The sequence below is a fragment of the Argentina silus genome (genome assembly GCF_951799395.1).
Source record: "Argentina silus genome assembly, chromosome: 22".
Taxonomy (NCBI): domain Eukaryota; kingdom Metazoa; phylum Chordata; class Actinopteri; order Argentiniformes; family Argentinidae; genus Argentina; species Argentina silus.
In genome coordinates, this window is record NC_139676.1 from 12,990,473 (window position 1) to 13,007,826 (window position 17,354).

At 41.1% G+C, this 17,354-nt stretch overlaps 1 protein-coding gene across 2 annotated transcripts; it reads left to right on the forward strand.

The window, feature by feature from the left end:
* The first annotated feature begins 373 nt into the window (after positions 1–373).
* LOC310821655 (CD276 antigen homolog) lies at positions 374–11,495 on the forward strand. 2 transcript variants are annotated; one of them, XM_083693782.1, is made up of 8 exons: positions 374–487; positions 3,294–3,373; positions 3,523–3,843; positions 4,342–4,665; positions 6,677–6,784; positions 7,804–7,836; positions 8,393–8,446; positions 8,898–11,495. In XM_083693782.1, the coding sequence occupies exons 2-7, from the start codon at positions 3,304–3,306 to the stop codon at positions 8,434–8,436; spliced, it is 900 nt and encodes a 299-aa protein (XP_083549908.1). In that variant the 5' UTR covers positions 374–487; positions 3,294–3,303; the 3' UTR covers positions 8,437–8,446; positions 8,898–11,495. The 2 variants fall into 2 exon arrangements, with proteins under 2 accessions (XP_083549908.1, XP_083549909.1); XM_083693783.1 differs by lacking the exon at positions 7,804–7,836.
* Positions 11,496–17,354: the final 5,859 nt, after the last annotated feature.

Consider the following 17,354-nt stretch of genomic DNA (forward strand, 5'->3'; position numbering starts at 1 on the left):
CTCTCAACACCATACATGGCCAGGGAATGATCATCTCACACACACACACACACACACTGATCAGAACACCCGCAATGAATGTGCTGCTTCGTCCGTCATAGTTGACCTCAATACTAGACGGCCATGCTGCAAATGACGGCTATATCATCAGAACTTTTGAACTGATATTTATCTATTTATCTCTTAGGGTAAAACTTTTCTTCTTTTTTTCTCTTAGGGTAAAAGCTCTTAGGTTAAAGTCATATATTTAATTATGACTCTCGTTTGTCGTTGTACAGTATTGCATCGAGTGCACAGGCATATTTATGTCCTTAACCACATTGGTGTGAAGCCAGTGAATTAAAAATAAGGCCCAGAAACATTTGCGCAGCGTGTCAAGTCAAAATGAAACCGAAATGAAAGGAAGACAGTATCTAGTTCGATCTGTATCGGAGTAACCAGAAACAGCAGACCTTCACGCTGATAACAACGACAAAGAGCTTGAACGGTAAGTTTTTTTAAAACGTTATATTTTTCAAAGGGTAATTATTAAGACGCGTTTCGTTTAGTTCTGCTGTTTATGAAGTTCACCGTCATCTGTTTCGGGGTTGGGAGAGCAAAACATGAATGTGAAGGATTTGTGTCTGATTTAAGATAGGGGGGAGCAAACCTTGCCAGGTCACTTGCCAAACTGAAATATTAGACTATTATTGCCAATGTGAAATATTATTGACCCTCACATTCACAGTCATACATTGCATGATTATAAATCTGTTATTATTAAAAGTGTAGGCTATTCCTACTAGAATGGAGGGCGATTGTTGTGGTTTTCCCCATGGCGACTTCAGCATGCAGAAGTGGTATATTACATTTCCATTTCCATTTCTGCCATTCAGCAGACGCTTTTGTGTCCAGGGGGATAGCGGGGGTGAAGAGGTCTTTGGGAGGGACAGTCAAGACGGAAGATCGGTAGTAACTCTGTAGTCCTGACAGCAGAGGGAAACTCGTTAACACCGCGAGGGCGCGGAGACAGTGAAAAGCCGTGACCAAATAGCTCGACCGCGGTATATTAGAGTGGTGTGTATATATATATATATACATAAGTGCCGTGCACACTGCGGACTATTGAGAGAGCGCAAACTATGTGCGGATACGATTGGGAGGTGGGGGTTGTGAATTTTACGTTGAGATTGATAATTTACGATGTAATCTCCCTGCCGGTCACGGCATAGGGGATTTTTTAGTTGGCGAATATTCAACTAACCAGCGTGTATTCCCTTTTCGAACAGGCTGTTTGCCCTAGTAGTGAAGTGAGAGTTATCTGCTAAGTAGGCTATAGATACAGCCTTTAATGTTTCACAACATAGACAAAATAGTCCAGTTCCTTATTCAGTACTTCCTGTTACTGAACACAAAGGAACAAGGCAAAACTCGCAAGTTTCAGCTGAAAAGTAAATCAGCTGCATCTGTTAAGATAAGTACTCAGGGAACACAGGGACATGGAAATATGTATTTTTGCATAACCCACACATATGCACAAATCCACAGAGAGGTGTGTGTGCGTGTGTGTGCGCGTGTGTGAGTGAGAGAAAGAGAAAGAGAGAGACAGAGACAGACAGAGTGAAATTCCAAGGTGACAGGTCAGAGTGAAAGACAGGTCATCAGGTGATGGATAGCTGAACTCACGTTTTGCACAACACAGCACATCCTCATAGGACTGGACTAAAAGAGTAGATTTATGAGTTTCATCTGTTGGTCGTCCCATCCACCGTCCCAGCTTCCACTTAATGCATTTCCATTTTCATTCAACTTCAAATGTTAAGTTCATGACGCAAGTGTCCTGACTGGACTATGTCACCATTTCCCTTCCAGTCATTGATGATTTATTTAAGTTCCTGTATGTGTGCTTCGGCAATGCAAGATGTCTTACCATGCCAATAAAGCTTATTCGATTGAATTTAATTGAACTGAGAGAGAGAGAGAGAGAGAGAGAGAGAGACACAGAGACAGACACAGAGACAGACACAGAGACAGAGAGAACAGCTGCATGGATTAAGGAGTGAGACAGAGAGAACAGCTGCATGGATTAAGGAGTGAGACAGGGAGAACAGCTGCATGGATTAAGGAGTGAGACAGGGAGAACAGCTGCATGGATTAAGGAGTGAGACAGGGAGAACAGCTGCATGGATTAAGGAGTGAGACAGGGTATTGCTCAATTGATGGTCACATAGTTTAGTTCTTAGCATAGCCGTCTACATAGCATTTGGCCATTCACGTTCAAACAAGACTCCATATAATTCCATGGCGGCCGTGTTAGCTGAGAATATTGACCAATAGCAGTTTATTGAATTAATTTCAAGCTATGCTACAGGAGCAAATGGACCAGCGAGACCAGAACTACCATAGAATTTAATTGAACTGAGAGAGAGAGACACAGACACAGAGACACAGAGACAGAGACAGAGACAGACACAGAAAGAGACAGAGACAGAGACAGAGACAGACAGAAAGACAGACACAGAGACAGACACAGAGACAGACACAGACAGAGAAAGAGACAGACACAGAGACAGAGACAGAGACAGACACAGAGAAAGACACAGAGACAGAGACAGACACAGAGAAAGACACAGACACAGAGACAGACACAGACACAGAGAGAACAGCTGCATGGATTAAGGAGTGAGACAGAGAGAACAGCTGCATGGATTAAGGAGTGAGACAGGGAGAACAGCTGCATGGATTAAGGAGTGAGACAGGGAGAACAGCTGCATGGATTAAGGAGTGAGACAGGGTATTGCTCAATTGATGGTCACATAGTTTAGTTCTTAGCATAGCCGTCTACATAGCATTTGGCCATTCACGTTCAAACAAGACTCATCGAAGGCCAGTCTGCATAAATCATCATGAATGGATAAATGCAATGCTCAAAAGCTGCCTGTTAACGGTCAATGTCTGTGTAAGTCCTCTGTTGTATATTGAAAGTTCACCATTCCTTTTTGTCCATCAAACTGAAAGAGAAATCAGACAGACTGTCTGTCTGTCTGTTTCGCTTTGCTTTATTTGTATTAAATGAGATACAATATGGACTTTCAAAATACAAAAGAGGATATTCACAAAAGAACACAATAGTTGCCCATGTTAACCCCTCATTTACAACACACAGCAGCAACACAACTGCCCCTTCGATTATGATTTTGTTTTCTTTTTCGGTTGAGTCTCTTTGGATCGAACTTTTGTCTCTGATTGAAGAGGATCATAGTTTACCTCAAGACCATCAACGTCACATCAATTCACTCCTTTTTCTTTTTTAGGAATCAGACCATGGCTTCAGTCACTGTCCTCTTGGTGGTTCTGATTGGTTTCTGTATCAATGCTGCGGATGCTACTGATAGTAAGTACTGCTGTCATAAGGTCATCACACTCTTTAATTATAATTATAATTACATACTCAATTAATTAATGAATGCAGGCCTAATGTGTATTTTTTTTTCTCTTTTTTTTAATATATATTTCTCTCCCTGGTTCTATTTTACATCACAGAATTTGTCAAAATCAACTGCCAATCGGAGAGCCACGGAGTTTATGGCCAGCATTCGATGCTAAAGTGTATTGTCAAACCTATTATCAACGCCACCATCATAGTGGTCACTTGGAAGAAAGATAACAATTTATTACTGTTATATCAAGATAGCCTAAATGTAACTCCTGGCATTCAATTTGCTGAGCCACACTGGGATAAGAAGAATATGAACGTGTCCTTGTTGTTGACAAACACCAAGATGGCCGACGCTGGGATGTATGAATGCATGGTGATAACAGACATTGGTACAAGCAAAGCGACAACTTGCCTCAGTGTCACAGGTGAGGGTCTCACACAGGGAATTGTTTATCTAAGCATCTTAGTGAGACTTTAGACTTTAGACTTACACTTTCATTACTGATACAAAGTCACTATTACTTTTTTGCTGGAATGTGCATAGGGGATTTTCCAAGTTAAGATATTTTGTTTATGAAGACAGAGCCAGACAGTTTCCTTTCTGTTTCAGTTTGAGAGATGGTCAGCTCAGCACCATGATTTAAAAAAATTCCAGTGATAGCATAGTGATAGAATAGTAATCCCCATAGATTAAATCTAAACTACAAGATACAATAGAGAGATAATTGCAGTGTCTCTCTGTTTCTCTTTTGCTAACCCTAACCCTAACTAAAATCCCTCTGAGGTAATCACATTCAGGTTATAACCATTAGATTAAGGTTGAGGTGCAAGACAAGGTCCAATTTCATGATATTTTCTTTCCACATTTTTATTGTGTGGCCCCCTCATGTGTTAATGCCCTTCCTCTCAATCTCCCTCTCCAGCGAAGTACCAGGAGCCAACCATGAATTCCTCCCCTGAGAAAAACATTAAGCAGAATACAGATGTGACTATTTTCTGCCACTCAAAGGGGGGCCACCAGAAAGGTTCAATTCATTGGTTTGACCAGTTGGGCACAAACTGGACATCCAGTGCAGAACTGGTGGTGGCTAACCAGACAGGCGATGGTCTGTTCAGCCTCTCCAGTAAGTACACGGTTCTGAAAGCTACATCCAGTTCTTCGCAGTACAACTGCACAGTGCACAATGCCCATGGAGTCAAGGAGGGAGAAGCCACAATCCATCTGCAGTTTGTGCCCGAATACAGAGGTATGTTCTGTTTTTGTCCACACAATACACACAAGAAAGGTTTTTACCTAGAACCCTGTCCCTGTAAGAGAAGTCTTTCCGGTTCAGTGTAGAACTCTATTTGGTTCTGTGTAGAACTCTTTTTGGTTCAGTGTAGAACTCTATTTGGTTCTGTGTAGAACTCTTTTTGGTTCTGTGTAGAACTCTATTTGGTTCTGTGTAGAACTCTTTTTGGTTCTGTGTAGAACTCTATTTGGTTCTGTGTAGAACTCTATTTGGTTCTGTGTAGAACTCTTTTTGGTTCTGTGTAGAACTCTTTTTGGTTCTGTGTAGAACTCTTTTTGGTTCCGTGTAGAACTCTTTTTGGTTCCAGATAGGAACTCTGACGTATATTATGTTGGTTCTGAATGATGTTTGGTGTGCCAGCCAGCCAGCCAGCCAGCCAGCCAGCCAGCCAGCCAGCCAGCCAGCCCAGCCACATGTCTCAGTCTCAACCCAGCTTTACTGAATGACTACGTCAGCATTTACAGTGCACTTTGATTGGCATGGCTCATTTTATTACTATGTTGTTGTTGTTGTTTTATTGGAAGGCAATATAACAGGCTGAAATTAAACCGCTATAAAAGAGATTCCTATAATGAGAGGAATATGATGACACGGGGAAGAGCAGCAGAAGGAAATGATGGCTGAATCTCAAAATGCTTTACTTGATTTCTTGAATCCTCTTGGTTTGTGTCTTTGTGAAATGCAGAAGAGAAGAGAGGGTCCTCCTGTCTTCTCCTTTAATGCATTTTGAGAAGGAGAGAGGAGGTGAGGATGTGGATCAAAAGACACGGCCTCATCCAAGCTATAGAGAATCTGAAGTTGTTCAAACGCATACACATATGTCAAACACTTATATTTTAGGTGTGTTTGATTTATCTATGAGCACGATTCGAACTGTTCCATCAGCTCTTCTGTAGCTTATCAGGCCAGTATTTGACATGAACATAACATATTACATTTCACTTTAATATGAGCCAATCAAATATGTCCATTAGAGGGGTCAAAGTATGTGGAGAAGCAGGCCTGTTGTAATCTTGTACTCCAGTTGCGAGATTACAGTTATGTAAGAGTTGGCTACCTCTAAGGCTACCTCTTATGTCAACAGACATAAACGACCTGTTCCAGGATGTAGAGGCTATTTTGTTGCTGCAGGTATTTTTGTCCCCCTTGACAATCATTTCCGTTGGCAACATTCTCTATCAATAATTCTACAATTAACAAACTGTAATAGTTTATCAGGTAAAACCAATGGGAGTGAAAGGGGCCCTTTAAATGGGGTCTAAGGGCCCTAAATAGGGCCCAATACTTGACAAGCCCCAAATCTAATGTTAAGACTTTGTTTTATCAGCTCTCATAGGCTGAATTGGGCCTGTTTTGCTCACCCGTGACATTTGTAATTTTCTGAATACCAAATTAATCCTTGACACCAAATACAATGGTTTGGAATTGTTGGGGACATGTTTGATTGACAGATTGAACAGGAATTGGAAGCTTGGAATAAAAAGGAATTGACACCCTCAACGTACCACCTCGGGTCTGCTGTGGTGCTTAGCAGTCGGGAGTGAATTGCATGTGAATTGGGGATGTTTCTCTTTGTGATTTATAATAGAGAACAAGTACACTTTTGAAGTGCTCGGGTGAAAGTGAAATGCTTTTGGAGGAAATGAAAACAAATATACCTGGACCACATAGCTATACTTCTCTCTGAATTTTGTGTTTGGGGATTAGTTCTCACAGCTCAAGGCATGTACAGTAGGCAGTTCCTGGTATGAATTATAGTCTAGGCAACCCTGTTGGACTGGTTCAGTCTTGGGGGTTTTTTGGGGGGAGGTTTTCCGTATTGAATGCAATAACAGTTTTATTGCTTATTAATGATTCTAATAATCTATCCATATTTATACAGCCCTTTTTTAAGACCCAAAAGAAGTTATGATAATAAACATTATTTTTTTTACTAATCACAATATTTCACATTTTGTCAACACAGAAGATTCACCAGGGGATACCACCAAAATAGTGGCACCACTGTTGGTCATTGGAGCGCTGATCGTTGGATTGCTACTTGCACTGCTGGTTTGCAGGAGGCGCACTCTGCGTAAGTACAGTACCGCCATAAAGACAGTAATAGTAGTCCTCCTTCTAGCATTGTGACTGCCAACGGCCCCTGGTCCTAGCATATTTTCTTATGATGTATAGATGATTGTTATGTATAGATGATTGTTGTGTATAGATGATTCGCTTACTTTAAACAAATGTACTTGTTGTGAGTCGCTTTGGATAAAAGCATCTGCTAAATGGCCAAAATGTAAATGTAAGATAGGAAAGGCAGATGCACCTCAACCTGCTCCCTTACATCCACTTCTGAGATACCATTCTAAAAAACAAACAAGAACAAGAAATACATGACATCAGACACACAGCCATCTCCAGTGGTTTGAGAAGGTTTGGAGCATACCCACAGCTATGTTTCTCACACAACCTTGCATGCTTGTAATCCTACTTGGCAACTTGAGACTTGCCAGAGGCTGTAAAGGCCCAAGTTCAGTCGGTGTTACCTCAACCTGTGCATCAATCATGTGCTTCCTGGTGCTCTGGCAGTCAGCCACTTGGCTAGGCAACGGGGAATCACACACTCTACAACAGGGTTGCAGTTTGACTGGGTTGCAGTTTGACTGGTTATTGGCCATGCAATCAATTCTTGGAATGTGGTACTTTTCGCACAGAAGACCACACACACACACACACACACACACACACACACACACACACACACACACACACACACACACACACACACACTGCATTGAGTGTTTATTTAAGCCTGCCCAGACTGCCAGGATGGCACAGTTTTCAGTTTTGGGAGTATTGCATTGGTTCCATTTTGCCAGGCAAACTCAATCAAGCACAGATAAGTCATTAGACTCTATTATAACCCAGTGGCTTTCTCCGATGTGGGATGTTTTTAATGGACTGAGCATTTGTAAGGCATGCATGGTACAGTAACAGATCTGGTTGTACTTAATGATCTGATTTGATCATTATAATCATTGTTAACAGCTTAATTGTCTAGACTGTGGGTTTTAGTCTGATATGGTTATGACATTTTTTTGACAGAGGCTCGAAGGCCATCCGCTGCACCTTTAATGAGTATGTTCTTCAATGTATTGTATATTTGATATATATATACATATATAAATAGAATATTTGAATATTTTTTTCATATTTGGTTTCATATATGAAAAAAACTAATTTCACTGAGTTCCCTGACAAAGCAATACATATTGTACTTTCACCGAGCACTTTATTAAGAACGCTATACTAATACTGGGTAGGGCCTGTCCCTTTGCCCTCAAAACAGCCTCAATTCTTCGTGGCGTTGATTCCACAAGATGTTGAAAACATTCCTTTGAGGGTCTGGTCCATGATGACATGAGCCCTACCCAGCATTAGTATAGTGGTATGGGTTTAGTAACATGGTTTGGGTTTAGTAACATGGTTTGGGTTTAGTAACATGGTTTGGGTTTCTTGGGACTACTTTCTCTTCTAGTGGAGACTCTACTAACTACTCTCTCTCTCTCTGTTTCTCTTTGCGTCTCTCAGTACCTCTGAAGCTGAGCAATGTTTGGTTATTGTAAAGGGCCATGGCGGCCATTTTGCCATGGTATGAAATCGCTCCAACCACTGTTTTTTTTGTCTGATTTAGGTCGTGGTCACGACCGGATCAACACGGGTGACCCAGACGCCTAAGCAACAAGAGGTACCCTTATGTTTTATTGACCTCTATTCACAGTAACAATGACGCAAGTGTCCCTCATTGTGCCATTTACTGTATGCAAAGTTATAAATCCCACACAGTCTACAAAGTCAAAGGTCAAAGGGTTTTGATTGTCCGTCACACTCTGTGAGCAGAGCAGTGAAATGCTTGATTGGCACAGGGCCTCAGTAATATACACAATACACAATGAACTCACATATAGTTTACACCCTAACTGAATTGCACAATATAAATATAAATACAATACTGGTTATTAGCAAAAATTACAATTAACAATATAAGGTAGGTAAGTACAATAATCAGATTGCAATAGTCTTTGATTGTGCTGTTAATTAATTAATTAATATCTCTCATTCCCCCCCTCCCCCTCCTCTCTCTTTGTCTTTGTCTCTCTCTCTCTCTCTCCTCTCTATCTCTCTCTACAAATGAACAGACTTGGAGCTACTGAAGGACAACCTGATGGCTAACAGCTGACTCATGTCCTGGCAGGGTCTGGAGGGGACTGTTGCCTTGTTGATCAATCATTTAACACTCTGTTTCCTGAAAGCACTCACACTTTTATGTTTCATTGATTGGAGCATCAATTTCACAGTAATCCACTGATATTATCTTCCAGCTCCCCAGTTGCTGACAAATTAAGTTGTGTGATTGTCATCTTAACATCAATGTACATTATGTAAGTAATTCAGACTTCAAAAGGTATGTTGATACTGTAGACTTCTGGTCACTAAACAGGACAACCCTTCTCTCAGGACAACCCTTCTCTCAGAGTTTTGTAGTCATTTCAACTTACTTTATCAAGGTTCTTACGTTGTATCAACGTGAATATTTTTTGGGGGGAAAAGTCATCAACATAGTTATAGTGTAGTCATTTGAACCTCGATTTCAAGATCAATGACAGGTTGCCAAGATTTGGTTTATTTGAAGTGGAATTCAAGTTAGTTGACAACTTAATCTATTTTCAACCAAAAGTGGATGTCGCTTCATGTTTGATTTCGTGTTTTAATGTTGAATTGTTAAACTCACAAACTCCTCAAGTTGAAATGCTTGGTGTTCCAGAGGGTTGTCACATGTGTCTGCAATACAAGATTGGAGCTCAGTGCTGGCCTTTGAGGGAGGAAGCGATACTGCAAAGCGATGATAGTGAATTGACCCTGTTAGAAAACACTGAAAGGATTTCCTGCAAAAATGCTGATTTTATTTCCCCCTTGAAAACCACATTTTACATGGTCAGGCGGTCTGGTCAGTCTGTACACTGTACATGCTTCCCTCTGGGCAGCTTTGGTTGTGTTGCTACAGTAGCCTGAAGGCCTTTAGTCTGCTCCAGTGTGTATGTGCAGCAACACCAGGGTCCCCACTAGATTGTAGATTGTTGTCTAATCATCTTTTGTGTTCTGTAATCTCTGGCACATGCTGGCACATTTAACAAACCGTGTTGGCAAAACCATGCCTGTCTGTCCGTCCATCCGCCCGTCTCTCTGCCTGCCTGTATGTCTGTCTGTCTGTCTGTGTCTGCCTGCCTGTCTGTCTGCCTGCCTGCCTGTCTGTCTGTCTGTCTGCCTGTCTGTCTGTCTGCCTGTCTGTCTCCCTACCTGCCTGTCTCCCTGCCTGTCTGTCTGTCTCCCTACCTGCCTGTCTCCCTGCCTGTCTGTCTGCCTGTCTGTCTGCCTGTCTGTCTGCCTGTCCTACTGTACCACAGCTGTACCTTCCTCATTTTTGTTGTTGGTTTCTTTTCGTCTTGTTTACCTTGCCTCACCTTGCGCTATCAACTGTCAGCACTAAAATGCAGATACTATCTTGATCAAGACTCCATAATGTCAACATCACAAAAACAATACCTGAGTCAATCATTTATCAGAATGAAATAATTTTATATCAATTTAACAGAGTAGTGGCAGCTAGTGTAGGCTTATAGTTATAGCCATAGGATTTACTATGAAATAGTGTACATATTGTATGTTTGTTTATGCCTAAATTGATTCACTATGACCTTATGTTGTGTTTTTGTATTTGTTATGTGTTCTTTGATGAATGGTGTTGTATAAGTGACAAATTTACTGTGACATTCATGACAAGTGTTGTCATGTAAAAGTTGTTTTAAGAAAGTAAACCACCATTCTTCCATATTGTAACCTGGCAACCTGCAGGTTCATCAGTTTCATAGGATATTTCTAGCTACTTCGTCCAAGAGATCAAGCTAATCTCAATTGGCAACTTCACAAAAAAGTTTGCCTAAATTGATTCACTATGACCTTATGTTGTGTTTTTGTATTTGTTATGTGTTCTTTGATGAATGGTGTTGTATAAGTGACAAATTTACTGTGACATTCATGACAAGTGTTGTCATGTAAAAGTTGTTTTAAGAAAGTAAACCACCATTCTTCCATATTGTAACCTGGCAACCTGCAGGTTCATCAGTTTCATAGGATATTTCTAGCTACTTCGTCCAAGAGATCAAGCTAATCTCAATTGGCAACTTCACAAAAAAGTTGCCCCGACAACATGCACGGCTTATGTGTATTACGACTGTGACGCTTCTGTACTTCTTGTAAACAAACAAATAGTTTTGCCTGCGCTCACCCGGGTGGAGTAGCGGTAGTTCATGTTCAGGCACGTTCATGACAATAAGTAGGTCACAATAAGTAGGTCATCATGTGCGCAACTCTGGCCCTGAAAATAGCACCAATATTTCACACACAACCCCTAAGCCGCGTATTAGACAGTTTTTTACACCTGTTAAAATATAGCCCAAAGGACACACCCACCCACCAGAAACAACCCAAGACCACCGTACCTGTGTTAACAATAATCAACCTTTGATGTACTCATAGCCATAATAGCAACATAATTGTTTTTATCTTTATATCTTTGACATATGTGATATTTTCTAACCCTAACCCTCACCCCCTTTTCAAAAAGATTTGATTGACGAGCCTGTGGTATATAACAGGTAATCTTGTAAATTGTAAATTGTTCACTTTCTACTGTATAACTTCAAGCTAACATTCAAATAAAATCAAGCTCAAACCCATCCACAATGCTTGGACTTTTGGTTGATTTGATGTACCATTTTTATGTTTGGCCTAGATTATATAACCATGTATTGGGTGATGAGATATGCATTCTTTATCTATTTCTTCATTATGTTATATGTAATAACGTTATGTAATAACGTTATGTAATAACTTTCATCCCCAGGCTATTGGGTGGAAGTGTCTGAAAACGAGACTACTTTATAGTAATTAAGCAATAATTTCATTAATAGTTATACTCACGTATTCTGCTTACACGTTGTGGCTCTTTTCTTACATTCTGTATTAGAAATTATAATCAACGTGTGAAATATATGCAAATCTAGTGTTATTAGTATATTTTCTGTTGCACTCAAAATATGACTACCAAGCAGTCTATTTTCATAATGATTTAATTACACATTTGTAACATTGTCTTGTGAGGAATGCAGCTAATAACACATTGAAAATGTGTAACGTTGCAATTTCAGCCCCTCAAGTTTGATGCAGCACCATTGTGATGCCTATCCATCTCCACCAGAGGGCACCCTCTCCACAATAATTGGAATTAGGAATCAGAACGTGAGACAGAAGGAATCAGGATGTGAGACAGAGGGAATCAGGATGTGAGACAGAGGGAATCAGGATGTGAAACAGAAGGAATCAGGATGTATGAGCAAAGAGAAATGCTGACACACAATCAATAGTAATCAGTAGTTGTGATCAGGAAATGGTAACAAATGAAATGCAATCAACCTATTAGTCAGTTTTAGTACATTCATAGTGTTCCTAATAAAGAGCAAAGGGAGGCCCTACCCAGTACTAGTATAGTGTTCGAGAGTGTATAACTATAGGTATTACTCAGAAAGATGCTCTCAAATTACACTCAACCAAGTCTCATATTTACAGTAGTAAAATATAATCTTTGATATCACATACCAAACACATTCAGGAGAACAATAGGATATTCTGTGTTCTGTCATCCACTTAAGGATGGTGTGGGGGCGTTGATGACACCATGTGTTTCATGTGTGTACATGTACAGTACCAGTCAAAAGTTTGGAACACACCTTCTCATTCAATGGTTTTTCTTTATTTTTTACATCAAATCCCAAATATCAATATGACTAGTATACTGTAGGGTGGATGCAGACTCACCGTTACGAAAACATTCCCATGAGGGACAACTACCCTGACCAACATCAGGTATGTGAAGTGGAACCTAACATTTCAAAGACACTGAGGCAAATTTAAAAAGTCAAATTATTTATTGGTTCTCAGTTCCTGAAAAAGTAGCAGGAGCAGCAACTCCAACACAGGACCTAGAAAACAAAAAGTAGTCAGCAATACAAAATCCTGTCACTTGATAATCTCATATCAAATCAAGCTTTACCATTGCTGCATCTAGGGTTGACGCCACCTCAATACTTGCTCCTGTTGAAGAGATCAAAAGATGAGCACCAGGAATGACTTATTTAAACTACAAAACCAATGAAAGTTCTCAAACCCTAGTAAATTACCTTTCAGCATCCTTCCCCCAAGTGCTGAAAGCATGCACGCTTGGTTCATAGACACCTGGATAACTCCCACCTTCGGCAACATGACTGCCAGACTGAGGCTGGACTTCCCCAGGGGTGTAGCGATTTTGGTAGAGGCCTTTCCTGCCTTGCTGGAAGCTTGAACGAGAGTTGATGGAAGCGATTGGGGCCAGGCCTGAGAGACCACTGATGCTGCCCTGAGAGCTTTGGACTTGCTGTTGCACAGGGGCCAGGCTCTTAACCGGTTGGACTTCCCCAGGGGTGTAGCGGTTCTGGTAGAGGCCTTTCCTGCCTTGCTGGAAGCTTGAACGAGAGTTGATGGAAGCGACTGGCGTCAGTCCTGAGAGACCACTGATGCTGCTCTGGGAGCTGTGGGGCACCATTTGGACTTGCTGCTGCACAGGGGCCTGGGCCATCAACATTCGGACACCTCCAGGGGTGTAGCGGGTTTGGGAGAACACTCTTCTAACTCCCTGGAACCTCGAACGGGAGTTGGTGGAAGCAATCGGCACCAGTCCAGAGAGATCACCGATGCTGCCCTGTGAGCTTTGTGGCACCATCTGGACTTGCTGGTGCACAGCGGCCGAGCTCACCTTCTGAACATCACCAGGGGTGTAGCGGTTCTGGTAGAGGCCTTTTCTGCCTTGCTGGAACCTCGAACGGGAGTTGATGGAAGCAATTGGCGCCAGTCCGGAGAGATCACTGATGCTGCTCTGGGAGCCATCAAAGCTGTCTCCGACTGAGGGAAGAGATGTTGAATGAAGTTGGCAAGTCGTCAGTTTTACTTCAACATTCATTTTAACCAAGTACATTTGAAGAATTTACACTTACCTTTTGATGCAGGAAAACAAGCTATTCCTCCAATCAGCAAGCAAAACCCCCAAGAAGCCCTGAAATGCATTCAGTCACACTCAATTACAAACAAAACTCCACATGAACGCTCTAATACAAAGGAAACAAACCATCTGACTTAAAGCACTTACCAGAAGGAGAGTGTGAAACCCACTGCCATTTTGTTCACCAAAAGCCTACTGGTAGCCAAAACACCTGTTAGATTACCAAAGACCCTGTGAGGCTAGAACTCCTGCTATACCTGACAAACTTTTGTTTGTGCTTATAAAGGATCCCCAAACCCTAATGACCCATGACTGGCTAATTAGTTGCAGCTGTTAGCTATATGCTAACCACTTATGCTCAAGTGTGGTTGATTTCCTGATCAAGGCCCTCTGACCCACTGTTTTATTTTTCTGTTTGTAAAGCTTTGGCAGCCTCAAGTTTAACTGTTTTCTTCTGCTTTGGGAATCAACATCAATCTGTTCTGTTTTGCTTTCAGAATAATAAGATTAGTTAGAGTTAATTCATATTATGCCTAATTCCAAATCGAGCCCTGGGTTCTACACGTCATGAAGGCTGTGTCCAAAAGCTCATACTGCCTACTGTTTACTAATACTCCATACAATGCACACCTAAATTTGTTGGTCAGTGCTATTTTAATGCCTAATCCTATCAAATTCCCACTCAGTCCTGTTACGAACAAGAGTAATAACCGAAGTTATAATTTGTGGAAAATGCAGGTAGTGACTACTGCAGCCGACTCCAGTTATTATGCAGACGAGCAAAGCAACGCATGTGTTTGACAATCGTCGTTGACTGAGGGCAATACTAAAAAGCAAGCTATACATATTCAGGATTATCCAAAGTTAGCAGGCTTAAGTTATCAAAGTTCAAGTTCACGCTTCATCAGATCCAGATCATGTAGATACTGTCCCCCTTTGCATGTGCGCTGAGGCCTAATCCTTATTCTGTCTGCAACATTCTAGATGTTTCTGTCCTATGAACACACGCCTGGGTACAAAAAGGTGTTTGTGGTGATGACTTTGGAAGTGGTTGCATATACAGTGCTCTTGTGTGGGCTGTTTAAGAAGAGGTACTCATATACACTACTGTCATTCACAGAACAGTGACGTCATGGAGAGCGTGTGATAGTTCTGTGTATGTCCACTAGGGGGCAACATAACCTCAGTCAGGTACCCATCACATAGCAATAGGCCCACTAGTAGGGTCGGAGGAAAAGTAATCATGCTATTATGAAATCAGCTGGAAAGAATAAATTACTGTTAAATGAATTTGGGTATATTTCCTAAAACAGGTAGTAAAGATGTAGCCTATGAGTTAAAGGGGCAATTTGGGATTGGTACATCGATTATTTTACTTTTAAATTAATGTTAACCCTATCCCTATATAACCATTGATTCTTGAAGAATATAACTTACCAATGCCTCATGAGCTTAGTTCAACTGACCCATCAGAACCCAAAATATAAAACAGTTTTACTCATCTCAGGCTTAGAAATGATGTCAGTAGAGCATACATGGACACAACAAATTAGTTGGTGATCATTTTCAGAATAAATGGAGGCCAAACTATGACAATTTAGTATCTATAGAAGCAACATATGTAGCTAAAAACTGTCTTGGTTATCAACTTCCAAGGTCAAGGCCAAACCAAGACATTTTTTTTTAAAGAAATGGAACATGCTTTTAAAGAAGTGGAACATCATTTTAAAGAAGTGGAACCCTTTATAGAGAAATTGTGAGGCTGTCCTTTGATTAACCACTGTCTGTCCATATCTTTGTGTGTGAAATGATCCACTGTGTTCAAATAACCTTTAAATGTGTGTAAGACAAAGGTCCCATGAAATTGTTGTTTTGGTTTCCCCCGGATTTCCCCCGGATTTCCCCTATGGTGTCCATTACTGGTATGAATTTTCAGTACTAAATAAATCAGATGAAGGCTAACAGCTAATGATACGCACCCCGGGCCAGGTCTAGGGGGTGGGCGAGCCACGTAACCATAGGTTACGTAACCACACACGCAGACAGGTACAAGGGAATGAGAACAGGGAAAAACAATGACAAGGAGACCAGGAGAACAGAGAAGGACACACACACACACACACACACACACACACACACACACACACACACACACACACACACACACACACACACACACACACACACACACACACATACACACACGCTTTGAACACACAGACAGAAAAGGATCTTGTGAGGGGAGGAATTGTATTGATATTGCTTCATCTGCTGTGTTTATACAAAACAGTGAAGTGATGGAGAGCGTGTGATAGTGCTATCTATGTCCACTAGGGGGCAACATAACCTCAGTCAGGTATCCATAGCAATAGGCCTACTAGTAGGGTCGGAAGAAAAGTCATCAGGTTACTCTGAAATCAGCTGGGAAGGAAACATGACGGTTAAATTGATTTCATATTTTTGGATAACTAGCGTGGCTTTAGAATTAATAGTAAAATTAATCACTTTGTTCAAATCATTCGCCAGCTGTTTTACATAATCAGGAATCGACTTCTAATTGCCTGCCTTTCTGTTGAGGCGATGCTCAGGCCTACAAACTCAGAAGAATGTTTTTACATATAGTACTTAGTCAATGCTGTTCTTTTTTTTTTTTAAGTTGAGATACTTTAATAAATATTTAATTTAATGCAAATAACTGGCGTCAGTAAAGCATAAATGGACACAACAAGCTAGTCAGCAAGAACACGTCTGGGTAATAAACGCTTTCCATGAGCTACGACGACTTCTCCTCATCTGGAACCCCTCTCTCTCCGGCTTGTACTGGATAACTACGCACGAATGATGTCACGCAAGGAATGCACAACACAGAGAATTAACGCGTGGCGTCAAATGGGACGTGCGTAAAAGATTCCTTATTCATACGCACGCTCGTGTGGTCTTTTCACATCAGCATCCAGCGAATTGCACATCAAGGTCTGTGCATTACATCTAGTTATTTCAAATAATACATCAGCGACAATAAGTTTGTCTCCTCAGTGTACTCAATTTAGATACGACTATTGCGCGCACGCGTCGGGCTCTCCAACTGTACAGTGACCGGTCTCGTCGGGGACCCACCGGACAACTGGATAGCCTCGTTTCATTTGAAGATTTAAGGAGGACTCCAACTGGCGACCTGACTGAATATTCAACGTATTTTCAGTCGAACGCGTCCATCAAATCATCACACAACTGAGACGAACATGAAGAAGGGTACTGCGAATTCAGGTACGTCCGGAATTATCCTATTCTGTCCATCAGTCATGTAGGTAACAACCTCCCCTTTCTCTTTACTTCCCAGACTCTTTCTGTTTATTCTGTCCGTCAGTCATTTCGGTAATTTGTGGTCATGTAGGTAATCTTTGTCAATGATTTGGGTGCTCATTCATCGCAATTTAAATAATTTAGATTTTTTTTTTCAACGAAGCTTGTTGTGGTATGGTTTGTTTTAGTTTGTCAGTGCTTG

What these genes read in the sequence shown, in the direction of transcription:
- LOC310821655 (XM_083693782.1), top strand. Translation starts at nt 3,304, where the DNA reads ATGGCTTCAGTCACTGTCCTCTTGGTGGTTCTGATTGGTTTCTGTATC. An exon ending in TGCTGCGGATGCTACTGATA is followed by an intron (nt 3,374 to 3,522) that starts GTAAGTACTGCT and finishes TTTACATCACAG; the next exon opens with AATTTGTCAAAATCAACTGC. An exon ending in ATCCGCTGCACCTTTAATGA is followed by an intron (nt 7,837 to 8,392) that starts GTATGTTCTTCA and finishes TGTCTGATTTAG; the next exon opens with GTCGTGGTCACGACCGGATC.